Source organism: Seriola lalandi, unplaced genomic scaffold, assembly GCF_002814215.2.
Source record: "Seriola lalandi dorsalis isolate HSWRI2012SDOR001 ecotype SW California unplaced genomic scaffold, Sedor1 jcf7180002054334, whole genome shotgun sequence".
Taxonomy (NCBI): Eukaryota; Metazoa; Chordata; class Actinopteri; order Carangiformes; family Carangidae; genus Seriola; species Seriola lalandi.
This window is the reverse complement of record NW_019524887.1, coordinates 961,413-980,165: the sequence shown is the minus strand read 5'-3', so window position 1 is coordinate 980,165 and position 18,753 is coordinate 961,413. Positions and strand designations below refer to the sequence as shown.

The window sequence follows — 18,753 nt, the reverse complement described above, 5'->3', positions numbered from 1 at the left end:
GGGGGGGGGGGGGGGGGGGGGGTCATGTCCTCAGACTGCGCAGAGGACATGACAAACAAGCACAAATCTGCAAACAACACTGTTGGCGAACTTCTAATGTGATGCCCCTAAATTCTTTTTGTCATGTTCCTGTGTCCAGTGGATACCTACTGACACATGACGGTCAAATGATCAAGATCTGTTGAGAATCCTTCCAAATTAACTTTCGGGGGATATGAGATAAAAAAAAACCCTGCGTCGTGCTAGAGAGATGCTACAAGACAGAAATGAATAGATTTCAGGAAATTGGGTCATGACATGTGACATACGACAGAAGCTTGTGCAAGTTAGGAGGGATAATGCGGGAAGAAATAACTGTGAGAGAAAGAGAGAGAAAAAAAGGCAACCTGCTAGTTGAATGAAAGATGGAACGCTTAGATTTCACAAGGAGAAACAACGGATGCGATATCTCCTGCGCTTTCATAGAGCAGATGAAACAGCATTATAAGGGCCTGAGAGAAACAGGGGAAGAGCTGTTGAAGACAGATGGGGGAAGGGATAGCAGTGTGCACCGTACACTACATGAAGCATACACAAAAGTCTACAAATGATAAAATACAGTGAAAAATGGAGAAACAGCTTTTAGCTTCTGTTTAAGAAGGATTTGTCACTATAGGTCTAAGCAGAGTGCAACAAATCACTAAAAATCCTTGACTGACCACGTACATTAATCAGCTTTTACAGAAATGTACACAATGGCTAAAGAAAATGTGTCATTTTTTGACTGATTGAGAGGTTATAGAGCTGTTATGGCCAGCAGAAAGTGTTTTTTTCTCTGAAATGCTGTGTTGGAGTACTTCTTTGAATCTGTTTGTCATCTTTGATAAAAGAGGCTCCTGCAGTACTGACCTTCTCCGATTCTTAAAATTTGAAAGATTTGTTCATCTTTGGTGGAGACTGGTATGCAAGACATCTGCCTTCAAAGGGATTAGCTGTAAAATCAAACATTTAGAGCAAGTGCTCACAGACAATAAGTGTTGCGGCTCGGTCGTACTTGCTAAACTATGTAGATAAATGTGAAAATTGAAACAAAAAGTGGTCCACCATTTGAAACAAATTGGATAAGACCCAAAAAAAGAGAGAGAATCTAAGACAGAACTGGGCAGAAATCGGCGAAGGCAAACAGGCCTTTTCAAATCGGTTGCAATGTTGGGAAAGCCATCCAGAAAATAGAAGTTTAAACCCCTTTATTTGCGGAACTATCTGTTGGCCGCACTCAGTAGGCAACGGTTACACTAAAAGCACAGAGAATTGTAGGGTGGCCAGGCAAAGAAATCAAATTAAACCAGATGCTCTCAAAGTGACAAATGCACCAAAGTGTGAATCTCAAGCAGACGTGCACGGGCAGCCGGGAGGGAAGTCTCATTTCTGGAGAAGCGTTCAAGGAGAATGTCACACTCCCATCTTTGTGGAGCATCGCAGATCCACAGATCCACAGGTCCGCTGCACCCTAATGCTGGCCAATGGAGAGACGCCAACAAGAATGGGGAAGCACTTGGGGAAAATGGGATTGTGGGACGAAGTGGACCATACCAAATGAAGAAGAAGAAAAAAATTCAATAAGAGGAAGCCATATATTCATATGTAAATTTGAATGTGTCTTTTATTGGCATGTGCTAAGAACATTAGACACATTTTCACTGGTATACACAGTTATAGCAGGGGTACATAAAGGAATACTGGCCGTTTAATAAACGGCTCCTATGACTATTCTATATCCTCTCCCTGGAGTTTTGTTGAGAAAAGGCTAATTGTTTGTTGCCCCATTGGCTCCCTGTAGTGCAAATGCCAGCTGTCTGAGGGAGGCAGTAAAATGTGAGGATCTGTGGCAGACGCCCAATCACAACTTGTACCCCATGACTCAGAATGACATCATCTGTTTGCATGAACAACAAGGTGCCTCATCCATTTCAATGCCTGGCCATGGTTGACTTTGAAGAAGGAGGAGAAGAGAAAAACAAAAAAAACACCTCGTACCCTCCTCTCCCGCTTAATCTGAAACGAACAGGTCGCGCCGAATGGCTGGTATCCTTTAGAAAATCCCTTTGTGCATAGACGGGAGGCTGTGCAGCCATTTTCATATAGGCCCATGAATGACAGCTGATGAGATGAGCCTATTACCCCAGTCTACTGTGACTGTTTGTTGTGTTCTATTGACCGAGCAAGTAAGAGGCTCAGTATCAGAAGCACAAGCACAAATCACAACAAGGAATAACAAGGCAACCGCTTGAAATCCATGCCATTTGTTTTTTTACACTTCTCACAAGCGATCACACACCGAGGGCGACGCTGGGGTGAAAGTACTGAAAATATGACTCTAATATCTCCCCAGTATGGCAGATATTTCTAGTGGAATAGAGTTATAATAATGGCTATGAAAGCATCCCTTGGAGCAGGAAATTACTGAGGTCCATCTTACGCCAGGGCACACAGATGAGCTCCAGTCAGAGCCAGATTGGTATTCCAAGCGGTGGACAAATTATCACCTGCCCCACACTCGCTGATGTAATTGAATAATTTGAATTTGACATTTACATTGAACTAATAGTGATTTTTTCGTCATTACAGCATGACATTTAAATAATGTTTTTAGAAATTATCAGCACATTATTGCCTCTTGTTAATTTGAATGGGCCCTGCGTGCGCCCCACCGCGGCTGAAGGGATTGTGTGAATTTCCCAAAACGTGAAACAAAAACAACAAACAACCGCATGTTGCAGCCGTCTGTCCTAGAGGGGGCTTCAAATGGTGCACTTAGCCCCTGGGTAGAGCAAGACATTAGTCCTGGATGAAAGGAACCAAATTGGGCATGTCCGGAGCACAGCCACTTTAATGTGAGACAAGTGTGTGGGGCGCGCGAGTGCGGGTGTGTATATAAGAGGGACAATGTGTGTTTTCTAGCGTGTTTACGGTCTTATGCGTAGTCATTCGGAAAGCCGGGATCTTTATCAGATCCGCATCGATTAAGAACAGAAAAGCCTGGTGCTGGCACTTCCATCTCCCTGCTCGGCAAACAGAACCAGGAGGGTGAGGGGGTGGGGGGGGGCGACTACTTCCCCAATGATTAGAAAGCGAGTCAATGTGGCCCCTGAGCCCAGCGGCTGCCTCATCGGGATGAAACGGCGCTCAAGTTGAGGAGAAGGAGGAGGGAAGAAACCTTGATGTTTGGAGAGGAGGAAAAAAAAAGAAAGATGCCTCAACTTTCATGGGATGGCATGTAGACTGTCAGATTCCTTGCCGGAGAACGTCAGCCAAGGCCTGTCACACACAAGGCGGCTTTGTTGAAGACGGTACCAAAACAACATGACAACGGCGAAGATTAAATCCCCGTCGGGGGGCAGTTTTCATGTAAAGTGTTCCATCCTAGGCAGTGAGGCCTGGTATTGCCATCACTTATCTCTGCATTGCTGTGTGTTTTCCCCTCTGTCCTGTTTGAGCTGGGCGGGCTGGGGGGCGAACACATTTGTTTGCCTCTTTCTATTACATCTCAGTGATAGCACTGAGGCCATTGAGGTAATGACATGGGTTTTACACTTAGGAAATCATTTTCATATCCCACAGAAGCGAGCTGTAATGATAGCTTTTGATAACCGACAATCAAAGCTCCATCACCCTCCTAGAGTGCTCCTCTATGCAATCCTCTGGAGGAAGACAAAGAGAGGAGGGAGGGGGTTAAGAGGGAGAGGTGGAGGGAGTCATGCGTGGGTGGGTGGGGGGCGTTGGAGAAAGAAGGCGAAGACAACAGAGGGGTGGGGGGTTGGGTGGGGTGGACTGGAAGTGCCAAAGTTTTTGTTGCCATTAAATGCAACAAGTCAAACCGGGCCATAGGGTTGGCGCGTGTACACATGATATAATTGATAGCACTTAAAAGGCACTGTACATGGACCTCTTGTGTTCCAACGTCACCCTCTACACCCATTACAAAGTCAGAGACAAATGCCCACAGGCTCGGGACACGCGCACACACACACACACACACACACACACACACACACACACACACACACACACACACACACTCACAGGCACTTTGCCCATACACCTTGGAGGCGTGGATAATCACAAGGATTTATTGAATGGTGGTGGTCGCTACTCACTCTATCAAGTCCTTCTTTATAGGCCCTGTGATAAATGGGACTGCCACAATCGGTGAGGATGAGGGGCGGAGGGCCCTCCAACACGCTGGATCGAATTGAAACCACAGAATGAGCCCCGGTGCTGGACCGGGCTGGGCTGCCACCTTGTCTGATGAACGCCCCGAAGCTGTAGGAGTGGAGATGAATGGGTGAATGCCTTCCTTCTCACAGCACTGGTCTCTCTCTCTCTCTCTTCCGTCACCCCCTCCCCCTTGCCCCCCCCTCTTTATCCTCTCTCCCCCATTTCTCTCCTCTCTTCCCAACTGGTTGAGACGGACAGCCGCCCACTCTGAGTCCAGTTCTTGTTGTTGCTCCCTATTAAAAAAGGGAGTTTTTTCCCTCTCCACTGTCGCCAACTGTTTGCTCACGGTGGGAACTGCTGGGCTTCTCTCTATAATACTGTAAGGTCTCGACCTTCCTCTGTAAAGCGTGTTGAGATGATATATTTATGATGTGGCACTATAGAAAATAAAATTGAACTGAACTGAATTGAGCACTGGATAGAAAGGGAGAGCGAAAGACATTTCAATAGCACAGGAGGGCGACGCATGACAATACTCAAGACTGTATATATGTATATGTGCAAGTGTTTGTATGTAATATATTTAACCCCTCTGAACTGGCCCAGCATTCACACCTTTTCTCATCAGCCCATTTTTTGTCTTGCTTAGAGACCACTGAGAATAAGCGCCCGCTCATATATGGACTTACTAGAATGTGTGAATCGGGTGGTAGAGGGGTTAAAACACACAAAAATGAGTAGGTAGTGCTTTCTGCCTTTGTATCACAGCACGGAAGCACGCCACTCACTGTGAATCCGTCGGCTAGCGCGCCTGATAATCCACATATATTGTATATTTGCATCGGAATCGGTAATTTCATGAATTAATAATAGTCACTCGCTTGCATCATGTTTTGTAATATACTATGCATTGCAGTAGATTAGAGCCCACTAAAGTTAAAAGGGGATCTACAGTTTATTCGTCATGATTGTAGCATTTAGTGGGGGGTGGAGAAGTACTACGCTGCGGAAAACATTCATGAAGCACTTGAGGTGAAAATATCGAGCACCTGCAGTTGCATTCATAAGAAGTTGCACTTGTTGGTTGCATTATAAAAAAAAAAAGAAAAAAGAAAATGGAGAAGGAATAAACAGATAATAACAGAGTATAAAATGTCAGTAGGTAGTGTTTTCTATCACTGACCAGGGATTAAAAGAACAAACCTATAACAAGTGTGTCTCAGGGGGCAAAAGGTGACGGGAAGGGAAGTCCACCAACCAGATGAAAACAAATGGGCAGCCAGTTGATGGGAAGAGCAGGAGGCAGGGGAGGTGGAACTGGTTAAATCAATCTTTCATTGCGTTTCCACCAATATGCTGTGCGGTGATTGGGGTCAGAGTGACAGGTAGAATGACCCCTCCCCACCCACCCCCTCATCCTCCATCTGTCTTAACACACACACACGCCCACACACACACACACACACACACACAGACACACACACACGCACGCACACACACAACCGCCGCTACTGTCAGGCCAAGCTTTGTCTTTTACGTTCAGGTTCCTGGGGAAAGAGCCTGTGGTTAGGGCTTACAAACGGGAAGAACACAAACCCTCATTTACCGACGGGGACACAATCTCTACAGGAACAGTGGGAGGTTACCAAGGTGATTCTTCAACTTCAACACTCCCCAGATGGCCCGCGTGGCATTGTCATTTGTCGCCAAAAACCTGCATGTGTCGCACTCAACTCAGGTTGTTACCTAGAGTGTAAATCAAAGTGAAGCGCTTGACTTTGTGAAATGACTGCTGTGTTTTCTGAGCCACCTACTTAGGAAATATATGAGGTCTAAGATCTAGCTATCTAGATGGGGGAATTATGGGGAATAAATCGCAGCCTGCCTGACATTCCCGTCCTTTAGCTAAAGGGGGAGATGCAGAAATGTTCTTGAGTTAGAGTTATACAACCAGACTGAATGAGTGCTTCCTGGACGCCTTAGCAAGGGGAATGGGACATCTATAATTCAGCAAAAGGATGGAGAAAATCAGTGACAAAAATTACAGCAGATAGACCATGAATAATTAAACATGGAGAATAGAAACATTTAAAGACCTTGAGAAGCTTTTCAGTTCAAATTTAAAAACAGCAGAAAAAAAGGATCTTGCCAAGCCTGACTAAACTACCGCTATTTATCATCCTCCTGAGGCTTAAGAGTTGAGGATACAAACAACCTCAGTGATAACTGTTTGTGAGGAGCTGAAGAGGCAGCTCCGGAATAAGTCGAGACCGAGTTTATGTTGGTGTCACTAGAGAATTTTTTCTTTTTTTTTTCTTTTTGTGCGCATCAGTTCTCAGAGTGTCAATTCCTCCGCGTTTGGGGGAACAGATAGATGGAGTGATGGAGATGAGGGAAATAATAATAACGGAACAGCTATAAATGCAGAGTCTTTCTCACTCTCTCTATCTTTTTCCTTTCCAGCAGCAGTTGTTTGAGGATGTGTCCTTGAGAAGAACACAAATTGCCTTTTGGGGCGCCAATATCATAGAACACAATTCGCCATCCTACTTCCAACCGCCTGCAATAAAAAAAGACTTTTATTGTGGTCCTCCTATAACCTTCCTGCACACAACAAACTCAATCTAGCCTGTTTTCTCTGACAAAAGCACACAAATTCAATGGGCCGCAAACCAATGCTTTTCATTTACCGTGCCACGGGCAATATATAAACCCTATAGGTCACATGACTGCCAGCTATTGTGGCTACCAGACCAATGTTTTCTGAGATAGTGAGGTGAAGAGGTGAGGTTCTATTCACGGCTCAAGGCAACAATAGCATTAATTAGACTCATCAAATCTAGCAAACAATGTCCTTTCCTTTTACACCCGGAGAGACAGATAGTCTCCATCTCAGCCTGAGAGAAAAAAAAAAAAAAAAAAGCAGCGACCATCATTAAGGGTTAGATCTCACTGAGATGAGACATGCATGAGGTGATAGAGGGAAAAACACTGTAGATATAGCTGACAGGTCGTCACTTTCCCTTTGTTAATGAAATGTTAAGACTTGGTGAGACGAGAATTAGCAAAGCGCAATACACCTGCCGTGTCCCAATTACAGCATCCTTCAGCGGACGCAGTCTACGAAGGATTGAGGATTTTTGCTCTGTGTCACCAGCTGCTCCCGCCCTTATAGCCGCAATCGAAAAGCGTGGCTCCTATCGCCTAGCAAACGTGACAAAACATAACTTTCCTTCCACAAAAACTTGAGATTTTATGGCCCTTGGTTTTAATTGTTGTACCGTTAGCTGTCGAACTGAGCTGAACATACATTTCAAAGCGTAATCCCCGGGGCTCTTTTGTCTGTATTGTTTGCTGCCATATTGATTTCATTACCGAGACTCAAAGGATCTCGGGATAGGTCGGGCCGTGAAGGATCCACCTTCGTTGCCCAGGAACACAGGGATGTATTTGAAGGGGCCTTTGAAACGGGACAGCCTAGTCGCGCCTCTGTGATGCAATGGGTCTTCAAATGCAGCCCCCTGGAATTGGGACACAGTTACTGACACGTGTAAGTGCACCTGGAAGTAATGTAAACCAATAGAGATACCCAGGTTAGCAGGCTAACAATTTCTGTCCTATTTATGTTTTACGCAGAAAGTATGTGGCATCCCTCCTACTCTTCTTCCTTTATTTGCAAAAGACAGTTTGAGTATATATAAACCAAGATATAAACAATCATTTCTTCCTGAACGAAAAGGTCAGTAACGCCTTTGCTTTCACAACATCCGTAAGAGTCTCGCAAGTTCACTCAATTGAAATTTGGCCTTGCACCAAAACCTGGTACAAGTTCTTCAGAGTGAAAAAGAACATTCATAAACTTTATGCAAGTGGTACAGAGTCCTAAGTGTCCTTATGTCAGGCCAATTTTCTTGTCTATCAATGTGAAGGGTTTCTGGACGAAATTAAAAATAAATGAGTGTAGATGGTACTTTTTAAAACCCTCTTTGACAGGTGAACAAAGGTAGAAAAAAGGAATTGGCTTTAAGTTACGATAATCATTCCGATCATTGTTCACCACTTTGTGAGGTTTAAAAGAACAGATGGTGAAATGAAAGGTTAATTTCCCAGTAAAGACAGTTAACTGTGCAGTTTATAGGATTTTTATTTATGACCACAATGCTAGTTTTTAGTGTTTGTGGGGGATTCAGAAACTTTTCAAGGCCTGGCAGTAATGGCATTGTTCAGATAGAGGTTTTATGGATAATAGAGATCTGCACAGAAGCAATGCTTTCATAATATAGTTAATGTATCTTGTTCTCTTTAGAATATTCCTTAGGTTACACGGCGACATGATCCTTATGCATTTTAAACATATGTATTTTGGCAAGTGACACGATTCAGAGAGGAATGCTTTAAAGGAAACTATAGCCATTTTCCAAAGCTACCCTCTTTGTCTACTGTTAACCCTTAGCACGAGGGATTCTGTCAATGTTCAATATTTTTTATTTTATATCTATGAAGGTAACAAAAATGCTTTTTGTTGATATTTGAGCCATCAGATTTATGTGTCATCATGTCAAGCACTTCCTTATTGAGCAGCTAAATTCCATGGAAACTAGTTACGGTTTTTAAAAAAAAAAAAAAAACACTTTCTCAGCCATGAACCTTAAACAGGACCAGATATTACCAAGGATGTTAGCAATGGTGACAAGAGACATTTCATGAAAGACTGGGGAGAGTTTTAGGTGAAACTAGCTGAGCTGGTCATGTTAGCATTTGTAGAGGAATATTGTGTTTTTATATTCCAACAAAAAAGACAACTGTAAGCTACCTGCTTTAAAAAAAGAAACATTTTTATTAAAACTTCTGATGCACGTACAAAGAGAGGAACAAAACGGACATCATGTGTGTTCAGCACACCGGCTATCAATTTGTTTTGTTACAGTAACTCTGGCGTCCGTCTGGCGCATCAGAGGCTTTAAATAAATACTTGGAATTTATTTTAATTTATTGCAGGAAAGGAGCCTCCAATTTGATTTTTTCTTATTTTTCCTCAGTATGCTTAGAAGCCCCCTTTCCTCACTTTATATGATGTGTTTGTATTACAACACTCTTTAAATGAGCACGGCTGCTATAAAGGTTTTCTCTATTTCCATTTTCCATCTTCTACATTTTCACTAGAATAAAACTTTTGCATTGCACAAGAAATAAAAACTTTCTGAATGCACAGAAAAAAACATATACTGAAGTCTAAAACTTGATATCAATGGGGGAAAAAGGAACATGATTTTCTGATGGTTAGACTTTGCAGGAATTTTTACATTGAGAAGAGACATACTGATAATTGTGTTGAACATAAGTAGCAATATAGTGAAATCTACCAGCACTACATTTTCCATGCTGCCAGACGCTGGCACGCTTCTTATTTGCATCAACACAGACCTGGTCTTTCACAAATTAACCAGGAGGCTAAATGCAAATAACCAACCTTGGTGTGGGTGCACATTAATTGCGCGGCTCCTCCCCACTCTCCACTGTTATAAACGACTGTTTAAACGAGGGCTGATCCCTGATTAACGCTGATTCCCTTGTGTTTAATAGCACTCAGTGCAACAGAATGGCAAAGTCAAAACAAACAGATGAGACTACACCCACGTGGTACCAGGGCGCAGATGGAGACAACTTATAGATGGAGATGTGGAGCTGGCAGAGGCTGGAGTCTGAGCAGGTGTTTGGACCCAGCATGGACATCATGTACTGCCATTTTTAAAGCGCCTGAGAGCCAGTGGGACAGCGAAGGCCACAGGGTGGAGATGAAGCGCACAGGACAGACTGTTCTTCTACCATGGAAACTAGTATGAAATTATCTCTGCTGCATCGTAAACAAGCGCTGTGTGGAAAAAACATGCCATGCAGAGACCGAACTCTAAATCAATCACCTCTCATTTGAAGTTGACTGAGCTAGACATTGTTTAAGTGACAAAACTAACTGTCATCAGCTGATGTGGGCTGAACAGACAGCTCTGAGAATAACCGTTTTATTGGAGAAACAAAGTGTGCCTTGAGACGGAGTGTTGCGGCAACAAAACCACATTCGATGCGTCTGTGATTTTCTTAACCCGGAGCAGAGCGCGATGTGCAGACAGAAGAGCTCCAGCGAACACTTTTCCACACAGACATGAAGTAAGACTACAGAGGAGTAGTTGTTTAAGGTTTGCCCATCTGCCTTCCTAGTGTGGGCTGGAAATGGTTTCTCTGTGTGAAATGGACTCTCAGTAGTGATGCTGAAAGGCGGAGCACCCTGCTGTGATCCTAGGGCACCACCTGATATTATAGTGTCTTCCCTTCAAGTAGCACTTACCAAGCGTGGAGCAGTCTGAAGTGGTAAACAACTTCACACAGACACAAATTTCACATGGAAAGGGGAGCGCAGTTAGCAAATGCTTTTCTCTGTTAGCTCTAGAAATGTTTGGCGAGTGATTTGGACCAGCAGGAGAAGAGGAAAATAACAAATCGTAACAAGTTGTGAAATTCGACATCGACAGTCCAAAGACATGAGGATATGCAAAAGCAAAAAATGTTGTTTGAATCATTCTGCAAACCCTTGAAACCCACAAATAACCCCCGAAAGCAATCACAGAGCCTTGGATAAGACATTCTTTTGATGTTCACTAGGAAAGTAATGAAAGTGCTTCATGGGAAAGAAAAACCTTTCAAGGCTACCCCTTTCTTCCTCCTGCTTCTGAATTGAATTGGTGGCGTCCTTGCATTATACATTCCCCATTTTACAGAAGATTGAATTAAAACATCCTTTGTCATCAGAAACATTGCTCAGTTTGCGAAGTGACCAAGGCATGGCTATGAATAATTATGTGAGAGACAGTGCTCTAAAGTGGCCACAGATTTTCATTAGCACCTCCAGACAGCAGTGCGGGGAAGAGGGGAAGCCAGTCCCTGGGCCTGTCTGTATCAACAGTGATGTATAACACAGCCCTGTGAGTCTTAACCGTTCAATTAGGAGCTCTGCTGAGGCCCGGCCTGTCAGTGGGGAAGACCAGCAGAGAGCCGGACAAGATCAAGAGCCGCTTCCTCAAACACACTTCAGGAGCCGGGGCCATCAATCTCCCCGGCTGTGACCGGCAGGGTGGCAAAGGGGCAGGACCCCCACAGACGCCGGGCCCCGGCTCCGAGGGCTGCACAGGTAGGGCCATTCATCCCTATCAGCCAGACTAAAAATGAATAAGCTCATGACCTTCACAGTGAGAAGAAAGGGTTACACCCTGGGCAGGGAAGGGAGGAAAATCTCATTTTCATCAGCATTTTCTCTGGACACCAAACAGCATTAGCCTGGGAAACTGCTGAGCCTGGGTTTGTTTTGTTCCCCGAGTTGGCATCCTAGTACAGCATGGGAATTTAGCTGGTTAATGTTGTGAGAAGGGCAATTTGTACAATATCATCAGGCGTTCTCAAAGTGTTTATGTACATGTTTGAGTTTGAATGGCCCACAGTATAACAGCAATGTAATGATCCAAATTTAAGGTGCCACTCTGATTCACACATGATATCAATCTGTGTTGCTGATGGATTAAGAAGCTCGCGGGGCATTCGGAATGAGAATTAGGCTGAATAAACGAGTAGTTATAAAGTTAACCATGTGGCGGGGCAGTTTTCATCTAACTATAAATCACATCAATTATTGTGACACACAGCTGTTCCAAAGAGAAGTTAGGAGTTAAAACTGTTGTTTTTCCAATGGTTCACAGGTTTGATCAGTTTCTCTGTTACATGTAAAGCTAAAAAAAAGTTTGCACGGCTCTAATTGTTCCAGGTGCCCACTGTGGAAAACATTACTTAGAAAAGAGACAATTTATGTCCATATGCCAAAACGCTTAATGAAGATCTATAGGTGCAAACAATGGAGGCATAGTGGGCTTTGTCTACTATAGAGAAATAATTACCTAAGTAAACTGGCAATGATATATGTTGGACGATTGTGAGCTGCAGTTATTTGCTTCACATGCAACGAGGCTTTAACAACAATGGAGCCCTGATGGCTATTTATTGTATGCAGGGGGTGATTCGAAAAAAAAAAAAAAAAAATTTGAATCTTTTTAAAATGTGTTATTTGTAAGAGTAAATTAGGAGCGATGCAAACTCAAACTCAACGAGCCGAAGGCAGCAGAAATAAAAAATAAAAGAATTTTAAAATCTGAATGAATAGACTGCACTGTTCCTTTGACCACTCTTTTCACATGATTGTTGTAAATTTCAGTATCTCTTTCTCTATTTATTGAAGTGGGGTACTTTTGTTCTCTGTTGTATCAGACTGTCATTGTGTTGGGACTGTGCAAAGAGCCGACACTGAGAGCGAACCTCGCTCCTCAGCCGTTAGCTCCGTTAGCTGAGACGGAGATGTTATCTTTGTTTCTAGATGCACAGCAGCTAATGGCACAGCTACATCGTAGCTCGCTTACAAACTCATTTATTCACATCAGAGAGAGTGCAGATTCTCCACGGAGGAGGGTTCAGTTAGGCCAATTACACACACGCCAACTCAGTGGTACGTCAATGTTACCACCTACGGGCAAATAAAAACACTGCAATTTTAACAGTTGTGCCACCTACAGGAAATAATTGGATCTTTTTTTTTTTTTACTTTAAACGCACGGTATGTAACCTCTGTCGCGAGGGGTCTCTCAAACAAAACAGTAACAAAAGACGGCGTTTGGTGACGTTGTGGAGCAGCATGGGATCAAAGAAGTTGTCTTCACCACCATTGCCTTCACCTTCTTCAGGTTTGGATTTCTTCAGTGTCAGTCGTTCAGGGTTTTTTTTTTTTTTTCCTTTACCGGAAAGCGAATTATCCGCAGAGGTGTCCTCCTCTCCGTAACCGACAGGCCAGGGGATTAAAACTGGTAGAAACGCTTAATAAAGCAGTTTCACGTAAAAATCTGTGATTCACAGACGCTGTCCGGTGGACACAGGACGTCTCGGGGGGGCTGGGAGCTGAGCTTCTCTAATAACTTAAGATCCAGACATCCCATGACTAAAATCCTTCATCACGATTTTCCTGTCACAGTACATTTCACATTCGAAATATGAAAGGAGGAATGACATCAGTTCTACTTCCCTTACAAAGCTTGAGGGAAATCTCTCTGTGATATTTAAGTTCACAACCACGACAACATAATGTAATGAATTGGTTTCATGTGACACTGTCAAACCAGCGGTGCTTTGTAAGTAATTATATTTTTGGCCTCACCAGCACATTTGGTCCTGGCCCTCAGAGGGGGTCCCGGGGCTCCGGTGCCTCCCTCCAGAGGTCTGGTCAGCAGAACGCTGATCTCATATTCTGTGTCCGGGTCCAGGTGGCCGATCTTGTGTGTGGTCTTGTCTACAGGCTGCAGGTCGTACATGGTGCCCGACACTGTGCGGTACTCCACCTCCCTGTCGATGATTGGGCCGTCCCCGTTGATGGAATTGGCGTTCAACTGGATCCACAGATAGGTGGCGCCGACAGCAGTCAGCTGGGGTGGTGCAATGGGCACAGGGGGCTCTGGGGAAACAAAAAAGTTTTTGATGGTGTTAGATAACCGCAGTATAATGGTGAAATGCTGGAAAGTCTTCACAATACAGAAACAATGATGTTTTGTTTTTTTTCTAATTTGTGTAAAAAGCATCAACATTCTCAAGAAAATAAGTGGGGATAAACGCTCGTACCCAGCAAACAAGATGCTCTAAATCAATTTGTTCTTTTAGGCAATCAACCGCATCAAAATTCTCTGGAGGCCCGTGAGGAGTATCTGCATGTTTTCCAGTAAACAAGGTATTCAAGGAGATCCATGTAACAATCAATAGTTCCAGCTTGGAGAATGAAATATCTCATCATCGGCAGTACACTGACTGAGTCATGTAATCACGCACATTTTGAAAGGGACGGCAACTTCTAACAGAGGTGTGAACGAAGTCACTTGGCAAATGCTGCTCCCATTGAACAACGTATTGATTTCAATCAGAGGCCTTGTATGGAATCTCACAACTCATGACTGTTGCAGAATTTTGTAATTTCTTTTGAAGCTAAAAAGATGACAGGAAAGCCTTAAATTTAACTCTACATGTTAACTATTCTCACTTTTACAAGACAATATATTTTCATACAAATTACTTTTGTAGCCATGTGTGGATATTGTAACAACCAATTACATTTTTGGCAGGAAATGGTTTACAAACATGCCTAATATGAATGCTCTGTCTGACACGTTGAAGGAAAATATAATCCAGGCAGCGCTGCTTTTTTGCTCAAAACAGAACCGCTAATACAAAATAGCTGCATATTCTGTATTGTACTTGGTATTTGTAAGACATACAGTTTCTGTGTGTATGCTGCGCACTTGTTGCTGGTCTTGGAGGTGCGTTCCACTTCCTTTGAAGAGCAGTGATTCTATGGACACTGATCTAACTGAAGTTCTCAGTTGAAGAGACTTATTCATCAGTGATGAAGGAAGCATTCAGCTCTTTTACTAAAGATAGAAATACCCATGTCACAATGTCCACATACTCCATTATAAAGTCCTGCAATGAAAATGCTGCTCAAGTAGAGCTACGTATTGTCACCATTGTTAGAATGCAAACGTCCTCAACAGAGAAAAATGCCATTGTTCTACTAATGTATGTGAGGAATTCAGATTATTACTGATATATCAACATGTGGTATTTTCAGCCAATTCTATTTCATATGCTGTTTGCTAGTTATGCATTTCCTCACACTTAAAACCTTAACTCTTTTTAATTAACTGGTTGGAGCAAGAGTACTTAGTTACACTCCATTACTGCTGTTCAAAAGCAGGGCAAGAGTAACATTTTGAGACAAATAATTGCACTTGTTCAAACAGTTTGAATACGTTTTAACCCTCAACAATATGGTCAAAGAAACTCAAGGTGCACTGAGAAGAGGTTATCAAACTTATCAAACAGTTTGAAATGATGTTTCCAAAAAAGACAAAAACATGCTTCCTGGCTCTGTTCTACAGGTATGTAATGAAAGTACGGCCTTTTTCTCTTCATAATGAAGAACAAATCTAGTCCTGGGCCCTTTCAACCTTCAGCGCGTCTCTTTGGATTCTTCTGAAAAGTATTCTCAAGTTCTTCTCCTCAATTATAAGTTTATGTCTCTCAGACAAATGTGGTGTTCAGAGTAAACCTTGAAGCTGACCCCCCCCCTCCTCTGTTATGTCATCAATATTTGTCTAATCTTTGCATAAACCTTGTGCCATTTCTGGTTTAATGAGGTTTCTTGAAATGTCAGACATGTTATTTCACCTGTGGGATATTTTCAGGATTGCATTCTTATACAACGCGGTGAGAGGACAATGCGGTAGTACATGAAAAGGTGTTAATAGATACTTCTGAAGTCTCGAAGAACAGTTTTAAACTGGTGTGTTCATTGTTTTTCAAGTCACCTTTGACAGACACGCACACAAAAGGTCACAGTGACTTCCTGAACATGCAAAGTCTCCTTTCAGTATTTCAGTAACATAAAAATATCCTCTCTTATTTAGTCCATGTTCTATTTTGTTCCAGTTTATAGGGACAACAAAACAAGTCCTCCTCCATTATCTCACCTAGATATCTTTCATGCTTCAGACACTGTCTCCTGGTGTAACCAAAAACTTGCCACTGCCAACAAAGAGCTACGACCCACAGCTAAAGCATTGCTTAGGAATCTGCCCTTGTCACGTACTACAATAGTTACACGTCCCAGAGGCCACGGTGAAGTAGCTCTAATGAGCACACACATGTAACAGAATAATGCCATTAGTCGCCTGGCTGCTTCTCATGGAGTTGTCATGGAGAGGGAGAAGTCTCCGGGCACATTAGGAGCAGGCCGAGGTGTCCTACAGAGAATTGGAGGCTCTCCCTCAGCAGATGGTTACCCCACGGTGACCTCCTCTTGCAGGTCCCTAAACTCCCACTAATCCAAGCTTCCAGTGTTGCTGTCAAACATCGCCCAAAGCGAACCAGCTAATCCAGCAGGTCATCAACCTGCGCGCCAGTCTGCGTGCTGGAGCCAGACAGGAGAGTGAGGTGATCCAAAATCTGGGTGGAACAACAGGCTTGTTTTGATGGTCTTTTATGGTCTCTTGTTATGTCTTAAAAGGGGTTTAACTGAGTTAAGAGGCAATATGCTCCAGTTCATTTAAAACAACAGAAAACAGCAGAGGCTCATACTGCAGTATCATCCCTCATGGTATGGCTGTCCATCAAAAGATATTGAAATTGTAATCGTGATTGGCGTTTGTATTTTAAGACATAAAATGAGACTACAATGTATAAAAGAGGTTCACCTATGTTGGCTCTGGAGAACTGATAACTTGTTTTCTTGTAGTTCTTTGGCTTTTATTTTTTCTCTCAAGAAAAGCAGATGGCATGTACAATTAAAGGACCAGACGTAATTTACTTTATTAATTCTTTATTCATTAAAGAACTAAATTAAAAGTAAGAACTGTGTAAAGGAACTTTGAAAAAGTGAGAAATATGAATAAATTATCAGTTTTTTTTTTTATTTAAAAAAATACAGTCCGAGCTCCACGGAGGAGGTGTAATGCAGGTTTTTGCCAGATTTTACTGACACATTTGTCAACAGACTCATTCTCTGATGACACCTTGTGATGCACAGGAACAAATGGCCCTCAAAATATAACAAAAGTTTCTAGCTGCTGACTCATTCATGACTGGTCCACAGGGTGACAAACTTGGCAACATAAAACTCAACCAACTAATATCTACTTAACTTATGAAACTGCATCTTCTGATTATCTGATTCCCTCTGGCATTATATCACATGATTATCTCTGACACTGTCCGACTGCAGGACACAAATGTCCGAGGTATCAAACAAGAGCTCTTCGGTCATTCAATCAATCTTTATTCTCTATAGAGAAGATGCTTTACACGCACTGCGATGCATGGATGCCACCGCTGCCATTCAGTCCTATTTTCCGCTGCTATCACCTGAGACCATTTCCACAACAATATGACTAAGTGCCATGACGTATTAAAGCAATAAGCATTTCATTTAACTTTGGAAAGTTAGTGCTTCACAGAAGCAACAGCAGGTTATGGTGATGAAATAATTCCTGTAGGTGCAGCAATCCCCCCTGTTCAACAGCCACAGCACACGGATTACCGCGGTGAAATACACTCAAGTGCTGGAACACTTTAGGATATTAACAACTCAATTCCCACTGTTTAAGCCTCACGAGGCTTTGCAGCGGTGGGGCCCTGGAAGCGGCACTGAACTGAGCTCTGTGCTGGCTGGGGTTTGGGGCGACAGCGAGCAGATGACAGCGGCGGCCATACGCGGGGTCAGCGAGCAGCTGTTGTCGTGATGTTGACCAGATAGGCGAACGGCCTGGCAGACAGCTGCGTCCTCCTCTACCGCAGCACCTGCCTGCCAGAACGCAATCACACAAAAGCACACTAATGCACATGAAATGGCGCAGGCGCACACACACACACACACACACACACAAACACACACTGGCATACCCATGGACCCAGTACCAGATGACATACTGAGAAGAAGAAGAACATTCTCGAGCTGCAGCTGTATCGATTATTTTCATCATCAATTAATGTGTCTTTTTTTTTTCTTTTTTTTTTTTTTTTTAAATTGGCGGTGACTTGACATTGGTTCTTTTGTCAAACCACACACACTAATATAACAGAGGGAAACCCTCAATTTGACAAGACAGAACCACTTCATCTTTGGCTTTTTAGCCGCTTAAATGATTAATCATTTCTCTAAATTGTCATTTCATTTTCTTTCAATTGACTTATCGATTAATCAAGTAATCATTTCATCTCTACAAAACACACACACACGCACGCACACACACGCACACACATCTTGCCACCCATTTGGTATTCAGAACACAGGGAGCAATAAGAAGAGCTGCCACTCTGCTCTGTTGTTAGATTAGTTAGACTTGACTGTTTATGAATCCTTCTTTCATTTGCCTGTTACATCTACTGAGCTTCTCTTGTTAAGATGCAAGAGGTCCTCATTACACCGTGCTCTCTCCTAATTGGGCTGCTGTGAGTAAAGAATTGATCCGCTCCCGATACGAGAAGAGGTGGCCACGGGAAAATGACGAGCTCGACTGGCCGGCCTTCGATTTTTAGGGGCTATTCTCATTAGCGCTGACAGGGCTGTGCCTCGGCAGCCTTGAGTTGATAGCATGGCCCAGAATACTATGTTGGAGCAGAGCGAATGCTTTGTGGGCTCCAGGTGATTTCAACCAGGCTGAGAAAAGAGCCAGCACTTGGACAGGGAATAATTATCCCCCCCCCCCCCCCCCCCCCTTCTTTCAGAACCACTGGCTGCACTACAGGAGAGCCCGGAATAAAGGGGGCCGCGCTCGGCCAATCCGTAGTACACTCTGGAAAATACATGCAGTGCACTTCCACATAGGCACGTAAATCTGACTGAATACTGGCATGAAAGCAGAAGTGATTATCTGGGATAATCAAGCATTCACTCTCCTCATGTTGAAGAAAAAGGCAGTGTATGGT

At 43.3% G+C, this 18,753-nt stretch overlaps 1 protein-coding gene across 1 annotated transcript in view; it reads right to left on the bottom strand.

Moving 5' to 3' along the window:
- LOC111655882 (protein tyrosine phosphatase receptor type M) overlaps positions 1–18,753 on the bottom strand; it is a 149,163-nt gene that overhangs the window by 74,018 nt on the left and 56,392 nt on the right. Inside the window, exon 7 of the mRNA XM_087174279.1 lies at positions 13,442–13,735. Coding sequence (XP_087030405.1) covers positions 13,442–13,735 — 294 coding nt within the window. The remainder of the gene's footprint in view (positions 1–13,441; positions 13,736–18,753) is intronic.